Below are 18441 nucleotides of genomic sequence, written 5' to 3' on the forward strand. Positions count from 1 at the left end.
GTCCCCCTCTTCCAAATACTCCCCAAACCTACAATTATTTCTAGTTCAATCACTTCCTGAAGTGGATTTGGTTTCTGTGTATTTAGTACTCCGCAAATTCTGCAGATTTTTTCTGATTAATTTCACTACTATAAAAGTGTCCAGTGTCCACTTAAAATTAAACAAACACATAGCATCCACAACACCCGCCTGACAAGGATTTCTGCACCACAACCAAACACTGTATGAACAAACTGCGCTTCTCTGTCTTGTCCTCGGCCTTGCCATCTGAGGGCACTTAATCCTTGTCTTGGAAGGAACAGTAAACAAATTTTCTCCATCAGTAATTATTCTACAGATTTTTAACATAATCTCCCCAATATCTTCCTCTAGCTGACAGTCATAGCTTGTTTAGCTGTTACCCAGGTATCAGCTTATCTGTATGCATGACCATTTTAATTGCTTTTTTTTGGACTTTTTCACATTTCTGATCTTTTCAGATGGAATAGTTATTCAAGATGTGGGCAAAACATGGATTATGCAGTGCTATAATGACATTCTCTTATTTCCTCTGTATTTCTTTCCTAAATTCTGTGTGCCTCTACAGTTGCCTTCCCAGCCTCTTCTGAAACTGCTGCCTTAGCTGAACTCCTACCGCCTTGAGATCTTGCCAATAATCAGCTCAGATCCACACACTATTTTGGAAATGTAGAGGGCCTGCATGGTTGAAAACCTGTGATTTTCTCCAAAAGTATCAAACATTTGAACTTCTACTTTCAATTCTTACCACACTTCTCATTTGGAATGGAAAACTTAACTGAGCTGAGCAAGCAAAAGTTGTATACACCAGAAAAAAAAAAAAAAAGAAAAAGAAAAAGAGGAGGTATGGCAGAGGCTGTCCACTGAATTTGGGAAATTTTTCACCTCATCTTCTGTTCCATGTTAATTTAAATATACTCCTTTTTCACATCCCACATTTACATCATAGTACACTTGGAAAATTGCAAGAGGAAGCTCTTTTGCTTCAGCTGTTCCTTTCAACTGTCTTTGGCTTATTTCTTCTATAAATTTTCTAAATTGCTAGACCATCTCTTGTTATTAAGATATTTGCAAACAGACATATCAACATTTGGGGGGGGAATGTTATTAAAATACTAGAAAAAACCCACACTTCTATGTAAAACAAAATGAAAATGTATACAGTAGATATTAAGTGTGAGGTAATAAAGGCCTTTACCTGCAAACAAACAAACAAACCAAATATGACTTAATACTCTAATGTAACTGCTGATTCTCCTTCACAAGCTCCAAACTTCCTTGGAGAGCTGATGATAAAATTAACGCAGGAAGATTCATGGCAAATCTAATCTGTTACTCAAAGAACAACTGCATAGCCATGTTATCAGTTCATACTACATCCCTGGAAAAGCACAAACATGGAACCATGTGGTTGTGCAAACTTGCTTATCAACACATCAAAATACTGCCTCCACTCTATACGAAAACACTCAAGATGTAACTCAGCCATCATCTAAAGTATACCACATGATTTAGATTAGACATTAAGAGGAAATTATTCACAACAAGGGTGGTGAAACACTGGAACAGGTTGCCCAGGGAAGCTGTGGATGTCCTGTCCCTGGAAGTGTTCAAGGCCAGGTTGGATGGGGCTTTGAGCAACCTGGTCTAGTGGGAGGTGTCCCTGCCCATGGCAGGGGGGTTGGAACTAGATGATCTTTAAGGTCCCTTCCAACCCAAACCATTCTGTGATGGATCATGGATCTCCCTCTGCTGTCAAGTCACTTCAGAACTAGACCTAAGTATGGTATTGCCTAATTTTATCACCCTTACAGAATGTGCATTATAGAAACATGCAATAGTTAACTACACTCTAATAAAGCAAGCAATTTCCCCAAACCTAGCTTTTCTTCAGGAACCCCTATATAATGTTTTCATAAACGACCATTATTGCTTACCCAGCAACCAACTTGCCAACAACAAGCATGTATGGCATTTGTACCTGTCTGAAGCAACCAGTTATTAAAGAGCAACAGTTATTTGCTTCCAATCCAGCACTTTGGCACTCTGCTGAGAATGCTGGTGCAGAAGCATGAGGACGAGCTCCTCACATAACTTAATGGAATAGTTCTGGAGCCATTTCCAGTCACCTGAAACCTATGGAACAACATGGTCCTGTGTTCTATCACTCTTTTCTTCTGTGAACCTCAGAGCAATATGACAATGATGATGCTGGAAGTCATGAATGCTTCCACCCTTAACGAGTTTGATGAACCTCTATACTCTTCAGAAAAGGCATTGAACTTTTTTTTTTTTTTACACACTTGTTTTACCACAGAAGTAGATGATCCTTCCCATAATTAGAACTGTGTCATGAATGGATTGATGGCTTTGTTGACTGCCAGGAGCAGAGAACATAAAGGACTTATGTGGCAGGAGGTTAACAACACTTCCACTTTTAGAGCCATGTAAAACAGGCTAACAGTGCCATAAAACATCATAACAAATTACAGAAAAGGTGCTCAAGAAAGCCAAAGAAAATGCAGATACATACATGACAACACAGAGTGGGCTTATGCAACCTCAAACACACTTTAAGACATAAAGCACAATTGTTCTAGTTTTAATGTAACAGCCCTTTAAACAGGCCCAGTGCTAGCTACAAATGTTGCTTCCTATAAAGGATATCCACATCTTTCAAAATACTTGCACTATTCTCTGCTTCCCAAGTACCCTCTCCTTGTCCACTAAAATGGCTTTTTTTTTTTTCTTCACTTTTTAGGACACATAATTGATATGTTTCCTTCAAAGCTAAGCTTCTTCGCCCAACCTAGTAGTATGGTTTATGCTTTCTGATATCTTCTCTTAATTACGCTGGATAAAAGCAGATGAGGCATTTCTGGATCAGGCAAATGTAAAGAAACCAAAAGGGACATCATGAAACTGAGTGTCAGTTACAAGTAGTTGCAGTGCCTCCCCTACTTAACTTTTTTTTTTCCCTCCGTTACTCTTACAGGTGCATAAATTTGCCTGTTACAACACTCAGCTGCAATGTGGACAAGAGGAAAGAAAGAGAAGAGAGAAGGCTGCAGAGATGGGCCCTGTGCTACATAGCTTAACATGCACTTGGCATATTAGGCTACAAGCTTGTCTTTAACTTGCCTCCACCTTTTCCTTAAAAGCCTCTTCTGGATACATCAAGACTTCCCACATTATTAAGTAGAACTATATGCACTATTGGAATTTTACACTTGTTGGGAGTTTCAGAGACTAGTTTTCTTTCCCAGAGTTATCACTGACATATTTTCCTCCTTTTTCTTTACATTTTACCCTTCCACAAACAAAAAAACTGACAACATAAAATACCCAGGGGCAGCAATGTAAAATTCAGCAAATCCTGGAGACTGCAGTAAAGCAGCAAAAGCATCCCAATTACATCAGCAATTACATAAAACTGACTACATACAGAGGTCTCGTCCAACCCTGACGACTCTATGACTACGTTCATCATCTCCAGATGAAAGCAAGAGCCACACCTGCATAACGTGTCAGTAATCATACGGGTGAGAGAAGCAACCAATTATCTCTACAACAATTCTCAGTACAGTATCTCAACTCCTTTAAAAGAGCCAATTCTGCATCAGAGAAATTCTGAAAAATTAAAGAAAAACGGTAAAATGGAAAAATTCACTTCCCTCGGATATTTATATAATTTATATAACCAAGAGTCAAACTGGTATTTGGAAGACTTGTTTGATAAATATCCTTATTAATTAAAAATAAGGCATTTATTTTTAATGGGTTACAATAAAAATAAAGAAATAAATACTAGAACTGCTTATAAAAAGTTACATAATTGACATTATCTGTAAAACGCACTGTATTACTGGAATCAAGTAAGTAATTCACTATTTCTTCTTCAAGCTAACATGGAGAAATAAAATTAGCCTTGCTAGGTCACCTGGAATGAAGTGAGTCAAACGGACACAAACAGCTCTTCAAGGTATGTGAAATTTCATACCAAGCTATGGCAAGTCTACTTTGCATTACATAGATAATCAGAATTGCATCCGTTTTCTATTCAGAAAAAAAAACACCAACAACCAAGGTTGCTAAAATTTAAACAAGATCACTCTCTCAGATTCTACTGATAAGGTCTCCCAGTGAAGAATAAGCCATTATGAAAAATATCAAAGCATTTTTCAGATGTGAATGGATTTAGAAGTCAAGACGTTCATTCCACAGATTGAGGAGCACAGGTCCTTAAAGCAGACAAAGTTACGTCCCAGGTTCAGACTATAAAAACCCCATTATTTATTTTTTTTTGTGTGTGTATATATATATATTTGTGTGTGTGTTTTCAGCTCATGAACCTGACGAGCCAAATGATTTTTGCAGGGTCACACAAAGTCTGTGCGCCTGTCAGGCTTTTCCTTTGAAGCCAAACGGGGCTCGAGTTGCAAAAAGCTGATGCAAAGGATTTGCTTTCCGTAGGGCGCTACGCCCGGGTTCCCTCCTTTTGCCTGGGGACGCGTGGGAAACGCGCAGAGCACCGAGCGCGGGCTCCCGGCACCTCCCCGGGGCAGCCGTGAGGAGCCTCAGGGCACGAACGTGCCCTCAGGAGCGCAGCTCTACCCGGGGAGGATGCAGCACCCAGCTTTAGGGGCTCATCCTTTCCCAGCACTCAGAACTCAGGAAGCTTAGAAGAAGCGCCCATCTGTTGAAGCGCCAAGGAATTTAAAAAAAAAAACCACAACCAAACCAAACCACGAAGGATGACGCTTGACTTCAGCCCTACTACCAGACTAAGGCTTCCCCGCCCGCCCCGCAAGCCGCTCTGCCCCCTCACGCAGAGCTGCCCTCCCTCTCACCGCACGCAGAACCTGCCTCCCCAAGGCCGAGGAAGCGGAGAAGACAGACCCCCAGCCCCCTTCCCCGTCTTCCCGGCGGCCGGAGCCGTGCCCACAGCCCCCAGCCCCGGCAGGGCCCAGGCGGGACCCGGCCACGCCAGACGCGACGTGGACACTCTCCCCGGGGCTCTGCCCAGCCCGCTCGGAGCCGCCCGCCCCGGCGAGGCCCGGCATGAGGACGGGCAGAGAGCGGGACGGGGCAGTCCGGGCCCCCCATCACCCCGCCGAGCGCTGAAGCTGCCACGGGACAACCCCGGCACCCCGGAGGAAGGGGTTAACCCTGCCGGGCCCGGGCGGGGACACCCACCTCCCCCTCCTCCTCCCTCCCTCCCTCCCGCCGCCGCGGCCCGCACCTCCTCACCTCCGGCCCGGCCCGGCCCCGCCGCTGCCTGCCGGGATCGCCCCGTTCCCCGCCCCCGCCCCAGCAGGCCGCCCCGGGAACTCCATCTCCCGGCGTGCCCCGGGAGCGCGCGGGGGCGGACGCGGGGCCGCGCGGGGCCGGGCGTTTCCTGGCGACGGGGGAAGTGCGGAGCCGGAGCCGCCGCCGCGGAGAGTGGGAGCCGCGCTTCTCCCGGCCCCGGGCGCCCCGTCTACCATGAGACCCGCCATCTTCCCGCTCCTGCCTGACCCCGGCTGCCGCCTCCTCCTCCTCCTCCTCCTCCCGGTGAGCCTGTCCCGCCGCCCTTTCCCTTCCCCGCCGCCCTCCCCACCGGCGGCAGCGCCGGCCGGGACTGGGGCGGCGTGGCCGCGGGGCCGCTCCCGCCCGGCTGCCCGCCTCGGGCCGGCGGGGGGTCCCCGGCCTCGGCCGCCGTGCCGGCCCTCGGCCCGCCGGGGGCACGGGCCGCCCCACGGGCACCTGCTCAGCGGGGGAGGAGGGGGGAGGCAGGCGAGCGGCGGCTACGGGAGCGGCCCCGGTTGGCGGGGCCCGGTGTTGTGGCCGAGGCTGATAGGCTGCGGCCCCGGAACGGGCCGGCGGCGGGGCGGGGTCGGGCCTGGGCTCGGGAGGCTCGGCGGGGCCTGGGCGCGGGCCCGGCGCGGGCGGTGGGGCCCGGCACCGGCTCCTCCGCGGGGCACGCGTGGCCCGAGCCGCCCGCCGGCCTGGCACACGCAGGAACACGAGCGGCGGGGCGGGTGGCTGGTGGAGACCAGTTCTCCGTGTTGTGATTAGTGCGTGTTTCTTTAAAAAAAAAAAAAAAAAAAGAATCAGGCTGGGGTAGGGATTCTTGCTTCTCTGGAGCTGTGTTGAGGCAGATTCTGGGCCTTTGGTAGCGTAAGTGGCTTGCAGAGCTAAAGGGGGCTTGTGTGAGTAAGTTTAATGGGGTTTGGTCTTGGGACAGTAAATTTGGGCCAGAAAATTCAGGGGTAATTAGAGGTAAAGATAGGTAGAAGTGTAGCTACGAATGAATGAATTGGTTAGGAAGGTGAGGACAAGTACATAATGAACAGAACAAGGACTTGTTATCCCTTTGAAATGTGCACTTCTACCTGGATACACTCTGATTATATTGTGGTAAACTTGCTGTAGTTTCAGGGTTTGTAAATATACGTGATTGGTAGGGTTTGAAAAAACACATTTATATATATATATATATGTATATGTTTATATATAGATGGCTATTTATGGTATGCTAGCTTGCTATATGAGAGAATAAAGTGAAGAACCTAGTATTTTTCCAGTCACATCTGTGCATTAAAAAAGTGTTGCACTTCATTGGCTTTCACCATTGTTTTAAGTAGAGACTCCACTGAGCAGAAACAGGGAGTGTGTACTCTTTAAAATGCCATTTAAATGGACAAGTGCAAGTTTGAAGAAGTGGACATGAGTTGATGAAAGCATTTTTCTTTCTTCATGGTTCAGTTGATCAATGCAAATTTAATATGCATCAGTCAGATCTATGTGTGCCAGCTGCAAAATAGGATATGAGTAATATCTGAAATATCCCCATGTGTTAGTTGTTTTTTTTGAGTGTGTATGGGTCAATTAAACCAATTTCTAGTGCTTTTAAAAAGAACTGTATAACAAAACCTTAAGAATAATACAGGTTAGAGTTGATGCAAAAAAATTTAAATAATTAAGTGTAATTCTTCAGCATCATATCAGATGTGTCCCTGTGTTGTAAGGTGCCTGGTTACATGCTTGGATCCCGTCAGTGAGTCAATGCTCTTAGTAGATTTGTTAAGAGTTGTGGAAACCTTGTCCTCAGCAGACTGGGAGTAGGAAGGATCCTCTCTCTTTAAAACAGCTGGAAAACTCTTAAAAAGTATGTTGTCTGTTTTCTTGTGGCATTTGGAGAATCTGGGAGGGTGTAGCAGTCAGGATTTAAAGTTCTGGTAACTTTGTTTTTCTTGTTACCCCCAGCAGTGAATACTTAAGACTATGTTGCTACAGAACTGTGGTCTTGGTTGGTAAGGTTTGGGAGAGCACTCTGCATCCGAAGGATGTGCTGTCTAGCAGAGCCTCTTTGAGCATGAGAGTTGGCATATTTTGGGGATAAGTGAGCTTATAGGTTGGCATATCAATGGAATAGAATACAGTAATATGTAGTGGTGAAAACAACTTACTGAGCTGGTCTGATTTAGTAATAGTGATGAAGTTAAAAACAATTATTTATATGTCCAGGCTTCTGGATGAGCGTATTTCTTTTCTAGATGGGGAGTTAAAATGCTCTAAAAGGAAGAAAAGATACAATGCCAATATCAAACTAAGTTCTTTAGTCTAAGACGACTGACAGTAGGAGATCACTAACATTTCAGAGGGCTTTGGGTCTCGCTCTGGTCTTCTCCCTGGTCTCACTGAAGGGTGGGTTGCTAGGATGGAGATTGCAGCGCCAAGTGTTACAGGGATACCCACCAGTCCCAGCACAAGCCTTCTCCTTTCCAATTTTTCAGCCCCATCTGCTAGCATTGTACTGGGCTGCTAGGAGACTAATAGTGGCTGGAGAAAGGATGGGGGAAGTACAGACTGGCATGGCCCCTGTCTCTGCAGTAGTGGAGCTGAGTGAAAGAGCAGCAATACACAGCACAGGCTGCAGAGGATCGTGTACAGCTGATTACAAGACTGGAATCAGAGATGCATAGTAATGTCATGTGGCCCCTTGTGCTCATAGATTAAGATGTTTCTGCTGTTTTGGTGTATTGCTTAATAGTGGGTAAGGCGGATCTTTAAGATGAATCCAAGATGATGGAATAAATGCTGATGGGACAGTGGCACATCGCATTCTCCTGTAAGGCAAGGTGTGGTTCTTTGGCTTTGCTCTAGCCAATTGTTCTGTGTGTTTGCCTCTACCTGCAGGTGTGTATACTTCACATACAAAGAAAATTCTAGAACAAGATGCTCCATTACACATGCTTCTTTTGCATATGTATGAAAGACATTTGTGGTATTGCCTAGTACTTTGCTGGGAGGCTCCTGCACAGTGTTTCTGAGGAAACCACCAACTGATAGGGAAATGAAGGGGGAAGTTGTTTTTTTGTTGTTGGTTTTGTTTTTAATTTATTTCTTTCTTTTTCTTTCCCTCAAACATCTGTAAAAGGATTTCCAAATTCTTGCACTTCAGTTTGTGGAGAATTATTAGATTTCAAAACTATATATCAAACCCACTACTATACCTATTCTTTGTAGCTTGTTTGGGAAGGTTTCGTGGACAAACTGAGAGCACCTACTTAAATGTATTTGGCAACACCCTTGAAAGAGCTTATTTGTCCTCATATTCTGAGGACATGTGCAATGTTGGAGTGTTTTCTGAGTCTTAAAGTTTACTGAGTTTGATGGTAAGTAGTAGCTTCTCTTCACTTGGTAATTAAGGAAGCCTAATGTATGTTCCATTTATGATTCAGTAGCCCCACTATGTATGCTCTTCCCTAAGTACATGCAGTTTAGCATTGTCAGATGTTTAGTTGGTCTTCCTCTGTAACATTTTATGTTTTTAGTGAAGCTTTCAAAATGCCTCTTAGATGGCAATGCAGCTGCAGCTGTTAGGAGCAGTAACTTAGAAATGGCACTAGGCAATGAAGTTTTGAATTTCTTATTAAACTTTTAATTGGAAAAAATACTGTAGAGTAATATTTCTGCTTCTTGTTTGATGGCCATTGCCTTTTATGACTTGTTAATGTGACAGCAAGTACCCAATTAGTGAAAGTAAAATCAAGTAAGTCTTTTAACTTCATTTTAAATGGTGTAGCAAGTTGCCCATAGAGAAGGTGAGCTCTCTGTACATTTCATGTGTAGAGCATATTTCTGACCATGTGCCTCTCTCTGTTTGTATTCACAAACAAATCTTATACTTGGGAATCCTGCTGAAAATGTAATATTCTGAATTTGAGCATTAGTCAAAGATTGTAGTTACAGTCATATTTTAGGGCACTGAGCCTTATAAAATGAAAGAAATTCCCTCAAAAAGTAGCATGGGAGTTCTGAGTTGTCCATCACCTGTCATGCTGTCTAAAGAGTGAATGAGAGCCTTTCCCTAGGATGGGGTGTGGGGTGGAGTAGGGAAAGCTTAGACTTTACTATGAAGAATGCGTTCTTGCTGTGTCATGTGATGGCCAGGTTTCCTGTTTGAAGTACTCGAGAGGGAAGAAAGGAGAAACTTAATTGATTCTTCAGAGGACTCAGGCAACACTGAAAAATGTATAAATACAGTAGGATGTTGGAGATCCTGTTGCTGGCAGCTGAAGAACTCTGTGGTGGCACACTCCTTTATTCTCTTTTGATATCCTCACTGTTGCTCTCTGTAATCTGCTTAGGGATTTTTTTTGGCAGGACAGCTTTCTTAAGCAAGAGACTGGTCCTCATAATGCTGGCTTGGGAAAGCGTAATTACTGCTGGTTGTTCTTACAAACGCACAGCAGTTGTCTCCTGTGTTTTAATCAAGCCTATTTCTTTTGCAAAATTTTAAGGATTATATGCTGCTGTTCAGGGTTACCAATTGTTCACCTTGCAAGCCCTTTTGTAAGCCTCACTTATATAGTTTGCAGATACTTTGTTTGCTTGAAGGGACGGAGTTGTTCCTCATGAAAAGCAAGTGTACAAATACACTGTAAATTTTATAAAAAAGCTTTTCAAAAGCTCTTCAAGAAAGTCTAGAGATACTTTCAATTCTAGGTGCTTCAATAATTGAGTAGTATTGGTTGTATTAACGATACTTTTTTCTTCCCTACCTCCCTTCCCATATTTTTGGGAGTGAGTTCTCGATGATTTAGAGAGGGACATCCTCATTACATTTTGGGAACATAAACAAAAAAAATTGGGTGTTGGTGTCAGAGCCTAAGCAACATTTTCTTCCAAAACTGAACTGCAAAAAGCTCCCCTGAGAAATAGAGGAAGGCAGGTAAGAGAGTTGGGATATAAAATGAGATTAGATCTCCTTTTGAGTTTTCTGCCTTAGCACTTCTTTCTTTTCCTATTGTGTCTTGTGTTCATCAGAAGCATGCTAAACATTGGTAGAAACACAGGAAATTTTCTTTTTCAAAACTGTTATTAATGTTAACTGCTCATATAATCTAATTTTCAAAGTTGATAACTGAGAGTTTAGAAGCTTGATTAACTTCAATTATTCCAAATTACTGGGTCTCAGGTATTTTATTTTATACTCTTATGAGTTATTCTGTAAAGCTTTTGCTATACTCAGCACTAATTCTGAATATTTTTTTCTCAGCTAGTTCAGGATGCTGCATTTCCCCAAACCAGCTGCAGGACCCTGTCCAAATTAAATTACACTCTGGGAATAACAAAGTTGCTTACCAAAACCTAAAAAATATATTGCAAGAGAGTTTTGTAATTTTTCTTTTCTTCATGTATGCCACTGCTGAGAAACTGGCTACCCTGATAACACACCCTTTGCAATTAAGAGTCATTCATGCCATTAAAAGATGTGCAAAGTTCCAGGACTGTGCCTTCCTGATAAGTACCTGTTACTTGCAGCCACTTGTAGGAATGAACCAAACCTGGAAGCTCCTTCTCTTGCATGCATATACACCTTTTCTTTGATGTGGTAGTGATCCAGTGCTCTTTGTGTAGCTGATATGACATTAGTGTCTTGTTGGCTACAATGACACTAAGTAAAATGTAAAGTGCAATGGTCTTTCTTAAATCAACTGTTGAAATAGTGAAAGCAGTGAGGACAGAATGTCATGCGTGGTTATATAAATTCAAGCACTCTGTGCATACCTTCAGCAAATAACTGGTTCCCAAGTAATTGTGTATGTAGCCCAAGGTGTCAGGTAAACACAGTACATGTCCTTTTCATGTTTTTAATGTAGTTAAGTGATTTGGGTTTCTTCCCTCCCCTTGTTTCTTGATCTACACAAATGCCAAACAAAAGGGAATAATAATTTCCCTTAGTCTGTTTGCTACACTTTTCCTAATGCAGCCCAGTATGCAGTTGCCTTTGCTGCAAGGGGCACACTGCTGATTCCTGTTCAACTGGTTCCCCAAGACCTTTTCTGTTTTTTATCTGGTTGGCTCCAACCTGTGTGGGGCTATTCCTGAGATGCTGGACTTTGCCTTTGTTGAACTTCATGAGGTTTCTCTCAGGCCATTTCTGCAACCAGTTGAGGCCTCTCTGAATAGCAGATCTCCCCCCTAATATAGAATCATAGAATGGTTTTAGTTGGAAGGGACCTTAAAGATCATCTAGTCCCTGTTCCCTGTGTGGGCAGGGACACTTCCCACCAGACCAGGTTGCTCACAGCCCCATCCAGCCTGCCCTTGAACACTTCCATGGATGGGGCTTCCACAACTTCCCTGGTTAACCTGTGCCAGAGTTTTACCACCCTCATAGTGAAAAATTTCCCCATAAAGTCTAATCTAAATCTCGTCTCTTCCAGTTTTAATCCACTACCCCTTGTCCTATCACTACATGCCTTTATAAAAAGTCCCTCCCCAGCTTTCCTGTTAGGCCCCTTCTGATACTGGAAGGCTGCTATGAGGTCTCTCTGGAGCCTTCTTTTCTCTAGGCTGAACAACCCTAATTCTCTCAGCTTGTCTTCATAGGAGAGGTGCTCTTACTGCCTCCATTCAGTATCCTCAGGAAGTTTGCTGAGGGACCACTCTGTTTCATCATTCTTGTCATGAGAGACAAACATTGCACCCAATACTGATCTGGAGAAACTCCAGTAAAGACCAGTAGGACATGGTATCTTTGCTTACAGCCCTTTGAGACCAGCAGTCCAGCTGCTATGTCACTCACTTTATAGTTCACTTACTCAGTTCATATATCACTCATTTGAGGTCTGAGGATACTTTGAGACACTGTATTAGAAGCTTGCTAAAGTCAAGGCAAACAGTAGCCAGGACTTTTCCCTCTTTATAGAGCTAATAATCTCACTACAGAAAACAGCCCAATAGATTTATTTATTCTAAATCTGTGCTGGGTGGATGTGGCTTCTGGAAGGAAAATTTGTTTCCATAATCCTCCTGGAGATCTAGGAGAATGCATTGTCTGGTTCTGTATGTCCAGCTTGCTTAAGAGCTTTCTACTCGTGTGGGTAATGCTTCTCTTCCATGGTACTTTACTACTAGGCTCAAACCTCATCAGTAGAAAATGAGATTCTACTTGAAGATCAACAGGCTCTTGTGGGCCCTTTTGGCTTTAAGAATCGTGTTCTATGAATGAATTTAATTAAGACCTAAGTGTCTTTAGTTCTTGTCACATTTTTTCAAGGTATGTTGTTCTATTTAAAAATAAGCATCAAAGTACGTTATAGATGGGAATTACTGAGAGATCCAGTCTATTGATGAATTGTATCTGAAAGTTTTGTCAGCAGTGGCGATGAAATGAAACACTGGAGATCCCAATGTCATGTTTCCTGGAAGGAGTAGGATACCACATTTTATGTTCTAGAGTCTCCCAGCTGCCTCATTTTGGAACCAAAATTAAGGATATGCTAACCCACAGGGAAATTTCAGGTACTAGGTTTGCTGCATTCAGTTTTAAAGGAGGGTACTTCTCTATGGTATTGATGTCTTTAATCACTGAAACTTTGTATTTTAAATGGTGTTCATGAAACTGGAACCTGTGCAGAAGATAGAGTTCTAGAAATAGAATATAGTAAATTACCTGACTCCTTGGCATACTTTTTGCAGTTAGTGCATCTCCTGTCTTGCCTGGCGTCAGTGATTCTTGCTTGGTTTCAGTGTGTGTTTCATAGAGGTGTATATAAAAAAGAAGTCTGTAAGGATATCAGGGGTTTTTTTGTTTTATTTTTATAGATTTGTGAAGTGGGGAGAAGAAAAGCAAAGCAATCTAATCTCTGTTGTAAGATAACTGTCAGTAAAGCTCAGGTTTCACCTCCAAGTGGACTAATGTGGCAATTGGGCATAAACATGGAGAGAACTCTGCAAGGAAGTATTTTGAAAGGCAAGGAATAGGTGCCTATTCCAAGGGTCTTGGAAAAGAAAACAACAGCTGTGATTGTGTTTTGCTGTTTCCTATAACTGTCGTGATTATGAAGTGAAGATATAATTAACTTAAAAGCTTCACAAAGGGAAAGCTTTTCAATTATATATCCACATTCATAATCCCAAGAAGAGTTTTTTATTCTTTTAGTCACTATCACTCTTGTCCATCGTAGATTATTGAAATCCCCTTTCTTAAATCTTGCTGGAAACACTTAGCCCTTAATTCTTTGCCAGTCATGAAAAGTACGGATTTTCATAAATGTGTATGTCTAATAATATTTTTAATTTTTTTCTTTTCCCTATTGAGTCAATTCACTTGGGATTTTGGACAGGCTGACTGAAAGACAAATTGGTTGCTTCACAAAGGTAATTAAGACAGTATGTGATGCAGGGGGTGAACAGTTAGGGGTTCTTTCCTACTAATGATCTGTTAATTAGTGAAGAGAGCTCAGCAAAGGTATAAACCTCTTGGGAATTACCTTTGAATGACATTTAAAACTGCTTTGGTTAAGAATGTATAATAGCAGGGGAGAGAGACTTTTTTTTTCTTTTTTTTTTTTTCCCCCTGTCAACATAGGCTAGCAGAAGTTGCTAAGCTGGTGCAAACACGTACATGTAATTAGTATTGCATAGTTTTTAAACATTATTGTTAAATAAGCCAATGCACAGCCATGATACCTTGCTGGGGATTTTTGTAACAATTTTGGTTACAGCAGTCCTCTGTGTTGAGAGCAGCAAGCTCAATACATGGAGCTAGCTGATGGCAGAGCAAGCGTGTCTGGTACTTGCTGCCACTTCAAGCACTGCACCATGTGAATGTGTTAATATTATTTTTAGGACCAGTCTGGAATACTTGCTTGTATATTTTTGTGGGAGTCAGCCTGAAGTTGACATGGTTAATGTTCCTTGGGGGAGATAAAGCAGCAGTGGGGTATCTCTGCATCATGTTCTTTTGTGCATTTCAAAATATCTGTGGCATGTGTCCTGTCCTCTGCATTATTTATTCTTCTGCTGTCCAGAGTTACCCACGATAAATGGACTACATATGTGCAGGCCCTTAGCAGCTGTTTAGGGTAGAAAGAAAATAGTTCTTATACAGTCTGAAATGAGCCAATCATTCTTCAAGCTATGTGCAGATGCGGTCCCAAAGTGATTTTTTTTCTCTTCAGATTCAGGCAGCATTGCTTTAATCAATGTTCTTCTGTGGAAGATAGCCAATGGATTAGTTGTAAAACTTAACTTTTTTTTTTCTTATTTAAATTAGGGTATTTTCCCAGTGCCAACATGTCATCTAGTATGCAACTGTAGAGTAGTGTTTCTGTTGCTGCTTCTTTATAAAGATCCTTATCCTCTCATACATCATTTAAAGGTAGCAAATCATAAGTATTGACCTAAAACTTGAGGAAAAGCTTTTTTAAAGACAATTTAGGGAATTACCAGTGAGCTTTAAACTATGTTTGTAGCTTGTGTCTGCAGAATAAACTTTATGGAATGTGCATCACATGTTTGTCTGGAATGAAGAAAAGGAAATAGTCAAAGTTACATAAATAAAGATGATGTTTTAAATGCATTTATTCTTAAGTTTAGAGTTTGGATACGAATGAAATGGGAAGCTGAGGCAAAAGACACCATAGTATTTCAGATAACGTAATAATTTCGAAATTCTAACATGTTCTTCCTCATTTCATTTCTTCAGAAAAAGAAGCAGGGTCAGCAGCAGCATAGGACTGAATCTCAATCCATTTTAATTTACAGACAAAAGCTTCATATGCTATGGATGTCTGTGTCACAGAGTACTGTAGTTGTCTTTTCATGGTTGTACAAAACCTTAACCTCCTGCTGAAAGGTTAGGTGGTCATCTGAGGAAATGTGGCATCTCAGTCATGTTGAAGGAAGGAAAAAACCAACCTGTAGCATAAGGAGGATCTTATTGGTATTGGAAGTAGTATTGCCAAAAGCTCTAGATCTGAGGGTTAATAAAGGGGAGGTTGTATGTATTTTAATGAGTGGGTTAGTTCAGGCTGAGATTGCAGGATGTAGCATGACTGTGTAGTGTTAAAACTGGAAGAGGGTAAGGATGTAACTTGACCTGCTAATTGTCATCTGTACATTTGCTGCTCTGCATTGGGAATGTTGCTCCATTGTTTAGTTTTGATCATCATTGCCTTCAGCATTGAATAAGGATGAGTGAAATCAAGCTGGTGTTGCTTCTGTGCTCTCAAACTGATTCTGTTATTCAGAAGTAGAACCTAGGCAGCAGTAGTAATATGAACAACAAAATTTAAACAGTGTTATCAGGGACTCATTTGTCTGCTTTTCTTCCTTTGCGTTGTCTTCAGAGTGGTAGTAAAATCAGTATGTTTTGCCTCCCTTTGGATGGACTGAGTGAGGAGAAGGACGCTAGCTGTATTCTTCACTTAAGTATTTGTAATTTTTACTGCTTTTTTTTAACCCAATGCTTCTTCAGCTGTGTAATCTAAAGCAATGTGACTCCTGCATTTCTGGAGCCACAGGATTGTGGTACTTCATCTCCAACTGCTGATAAGAATATGTGAAATGCACATTCTCCAAGGCTGTACTTTGTTTTACCTAATTTGCTTCTTAGGTATTTCTGTCACAGGGGCTAGTTTATACATGTTTAGATAGCCTCTGTTTTTCCATCTGAGCAGTTGTTTTTGGGAATTCATACCTACTTTTAAAACAAGTTCCAGCCTGAAAGGTTAAATGGAACAGGCTTGTCTTTATCCTTAAAGTTCTTGCCTTTCTTGGTACTGCAAAGAGATAGATAGCTTGATGTTTTGGAGCAGAAGAGTGAGAATGTATTCAGTATTGCCAATAGATAATAAGGTTAATAAAAAGGTAAGCAGGTCAAAGTGAGTACGTGTAAATTCAGTCAGCATTTCTCTTAAAATAAGTGGATTTTTGTCTTGTTGAAAAATAATATGAATAGGTATTTAAATTGCCAAAATAGAAATTGTGTTATTTTTAAAGCAGTAGAACATGTGTAGGCAGCAAATATGTAAAATTCAGTTGTTGACTTACACGTTCAATCCTTCAGATTATTCCAAAGTAGGGAATGTTCACGTGACATAGGAAATATGGTTTCTCATGAAAACACTACATCTACTTTTGTTTTCTTCCTCTAAGATTATGCGTTAAAGGAGAGAATCTGAATTTTGTAGCCAGTCTTTCCACAGAATAGCATAAAAGTTTTGCTTTCATTTTCATATCCATTTAATTTGCTAAAGTGAACAAAACATACATATATATGTATATGTTGTTAACAAAAAATAATGAAAATTTCTCATTTCTTATTCTGGAGCTTCCCTGTATGAAGGGACTGGAGAAGGTCATAATGAATAAAGGATTGTATGTTGCTTTCTGTAATGATCCACGTGGCTCTCAAATGCAGTTCCTCATAAGCCTTCTATTTAGACCCAACTAGTTATATGAAATGACTCACAATTTCTCCTCTGTTGCTATGCATCAGAATAATTTCCAAAATATTTTAAGTGCAAAAATGGCTTTGTCTTATCTTAAAGCAGAGGGAGGAAAGTGTTGAGAAATGGTGTGCATTTCAGGATTACAAATGTGATCTGTGATCTGAGGAATGGAGTTGCAAGTAGACAATCTCCAAGGTATAAACTCTTTACAGTGAACATTTTTGGTAGTGGTTTTTATATGTACTAGCAATGGCCAAAACAGAGAACAGTGAAAATGGACAGCAACCTATTGTGCTCTGCTAGCCTATCAAATTCTTGGCAAGACAAGACCAAGCTACCCTTTATTTAATATTGTTGGATCATATCTTTAGCAAATTCAGAAACTTCAAGTTACTGGCTTACGTATATAGCAACAGCTACTTGCTTAACCTGTGCTGATAATTTTGGAGATTGCATTTGTGTTTTAGGTGCTTTATTACTTCTTGAAAGTGAATCCTTGTTTTGTTGCCAGATAATCAGAGCAGTTGGTAGGTACGTAAAAGAGTTACCAGAACATGAGGTTGTGATTCTTTCTGCAAAAGCTGCACAAATTACACCTTTTCCAGTGAATTCTAGCTTCTTGTGTAAGAGGAGAATTTTGGTAAATAAAATATCTAAACAGTGTTTTCAGTAGTTTCTTGGAGAGATGAATTCATGGCTTTAAAGCTGTGAAACAGACTTTAAGGTAGGTTCATGCTTCTGAGGATGTGAAGCACTCTAAACATTATTCGTGAAGTAATACAATTGTTCAGGCACCTGTTTGTATCTTTTGTAGGGATGTGGGCTGTGTTGCCTCTAAACATATGTTTAAGGCAAGGAAACCAGTGCATTACGGCCCTGAATGGAGATTGCCCTTTTCCCTGCAGACCAAGAGAAATAACTGAAAATGAGAAATGGTTTGACTGAAAATAAATTACAGTTTCTTATCTCTGTGACACTTTTTTTAGACATGCATCATGTCTTTTTTTCTGCCTAGACTTAACTGTTTCTATAAAAGACAATGATCCATAGGTTTCTGCCAAGAAACTTCAACTTTTAAGGTTGAGTTTGGGTGCATGGTTCTGAAATAGCTTTATGGAAAAAAGTGCAATGCATTGAGCTGCATGTTGTAAGAATGAAGTTTAATTTTAATCTCTGTAATGGACTTGTTAAATTAACATCATCTGTCTTCTAGTAGTAGTTCACAAACTGCTGAGAGGTGAACTTACCCATTTTTCTGGGAACCTTCAGGACTGTGGTAACAGGTCGTTGAGATATTTCTGCTGCTATGAGTCATTCCTGGTCATAGATTACAATCTTGCAACTCCTTTTGCTTGTGTGTTAGGTTCAGTTGCAGGAACCATTAGCTATGAGTTTTTTTTTCCTGATTCAGCATGTCAAATTTCAAATATACTGTTATATATTGTGAGTGGTTTGGTTTTTCTTGTTTCCAATGTTTTTACTGGCCAAAACTTCTTCAGTATTAATAATTCATGTGCCTACACCAAGTATTCCTGTCAGACACTTAAAATGGGAATAGATGCCATGATATGGGGAGGGAAAAAGTTGTGTTACCTGTTTTTAATATGATGGTCTCTGTACGTACATCTGTGCAGTTATAACACTGTTGGGCTATATGTTATTGTAAACGTGAACTGTCTATCAAGGCTAA

At 41.4% G+C, this 18441-nt stretch overlaps 2 protein-coding genes across 2 annotated transcripts in view; one reads left to right on the top strand and one right to left on the bottom strand.

The window, feature by feature from the left end:
- Positions 1–5294, bottom strand: part of INVS (inversin) — an 84793-nt gene extending 79499 nt beyond the window's left edge. The window contains exon 1 of the mRNA XM_051609358.1: positions 5269–5294. The gene's annotated coding sequence lies outside the window, so the exon portion shown is untranslated. The remainder of the gene's footprint in view (positions 1–5268) is intronic.
- Positions 5295–5410: 116 nt separating this feature from the next.
- The window catches only part of ERP44 (endoplasmic reticulum protein 44), a 48698-nt gene continuing 35667 nt past the window's right edge, over positions 5411–18441 (top strand). The window contains exon 1 of the mRNA XM_051611852.1: positions 5411–5571. Coding sequence (XP_051467812.1) covers positions 5503–5571 — 69 coding nt within the window. The 5' untranslated portion in view covers positions 5411–5502. The remainder of the gene's footprint in view (positions 5572–18441) is intronic.

Source organism: Apus apus, chromosome 2, assembly GCF_020740795.1.
Source record: "Apus apus isolate bApuApu2 chromosome 2, bApuApu2.pri.cur, whole genome shotgun sequence".
In the NCBI taxonomy this organism is placed as follows: Eukaryota; Metazoa; Chordata; class Aves; order Apodiformes; family Apodidae; genus Apus; species Apus apus.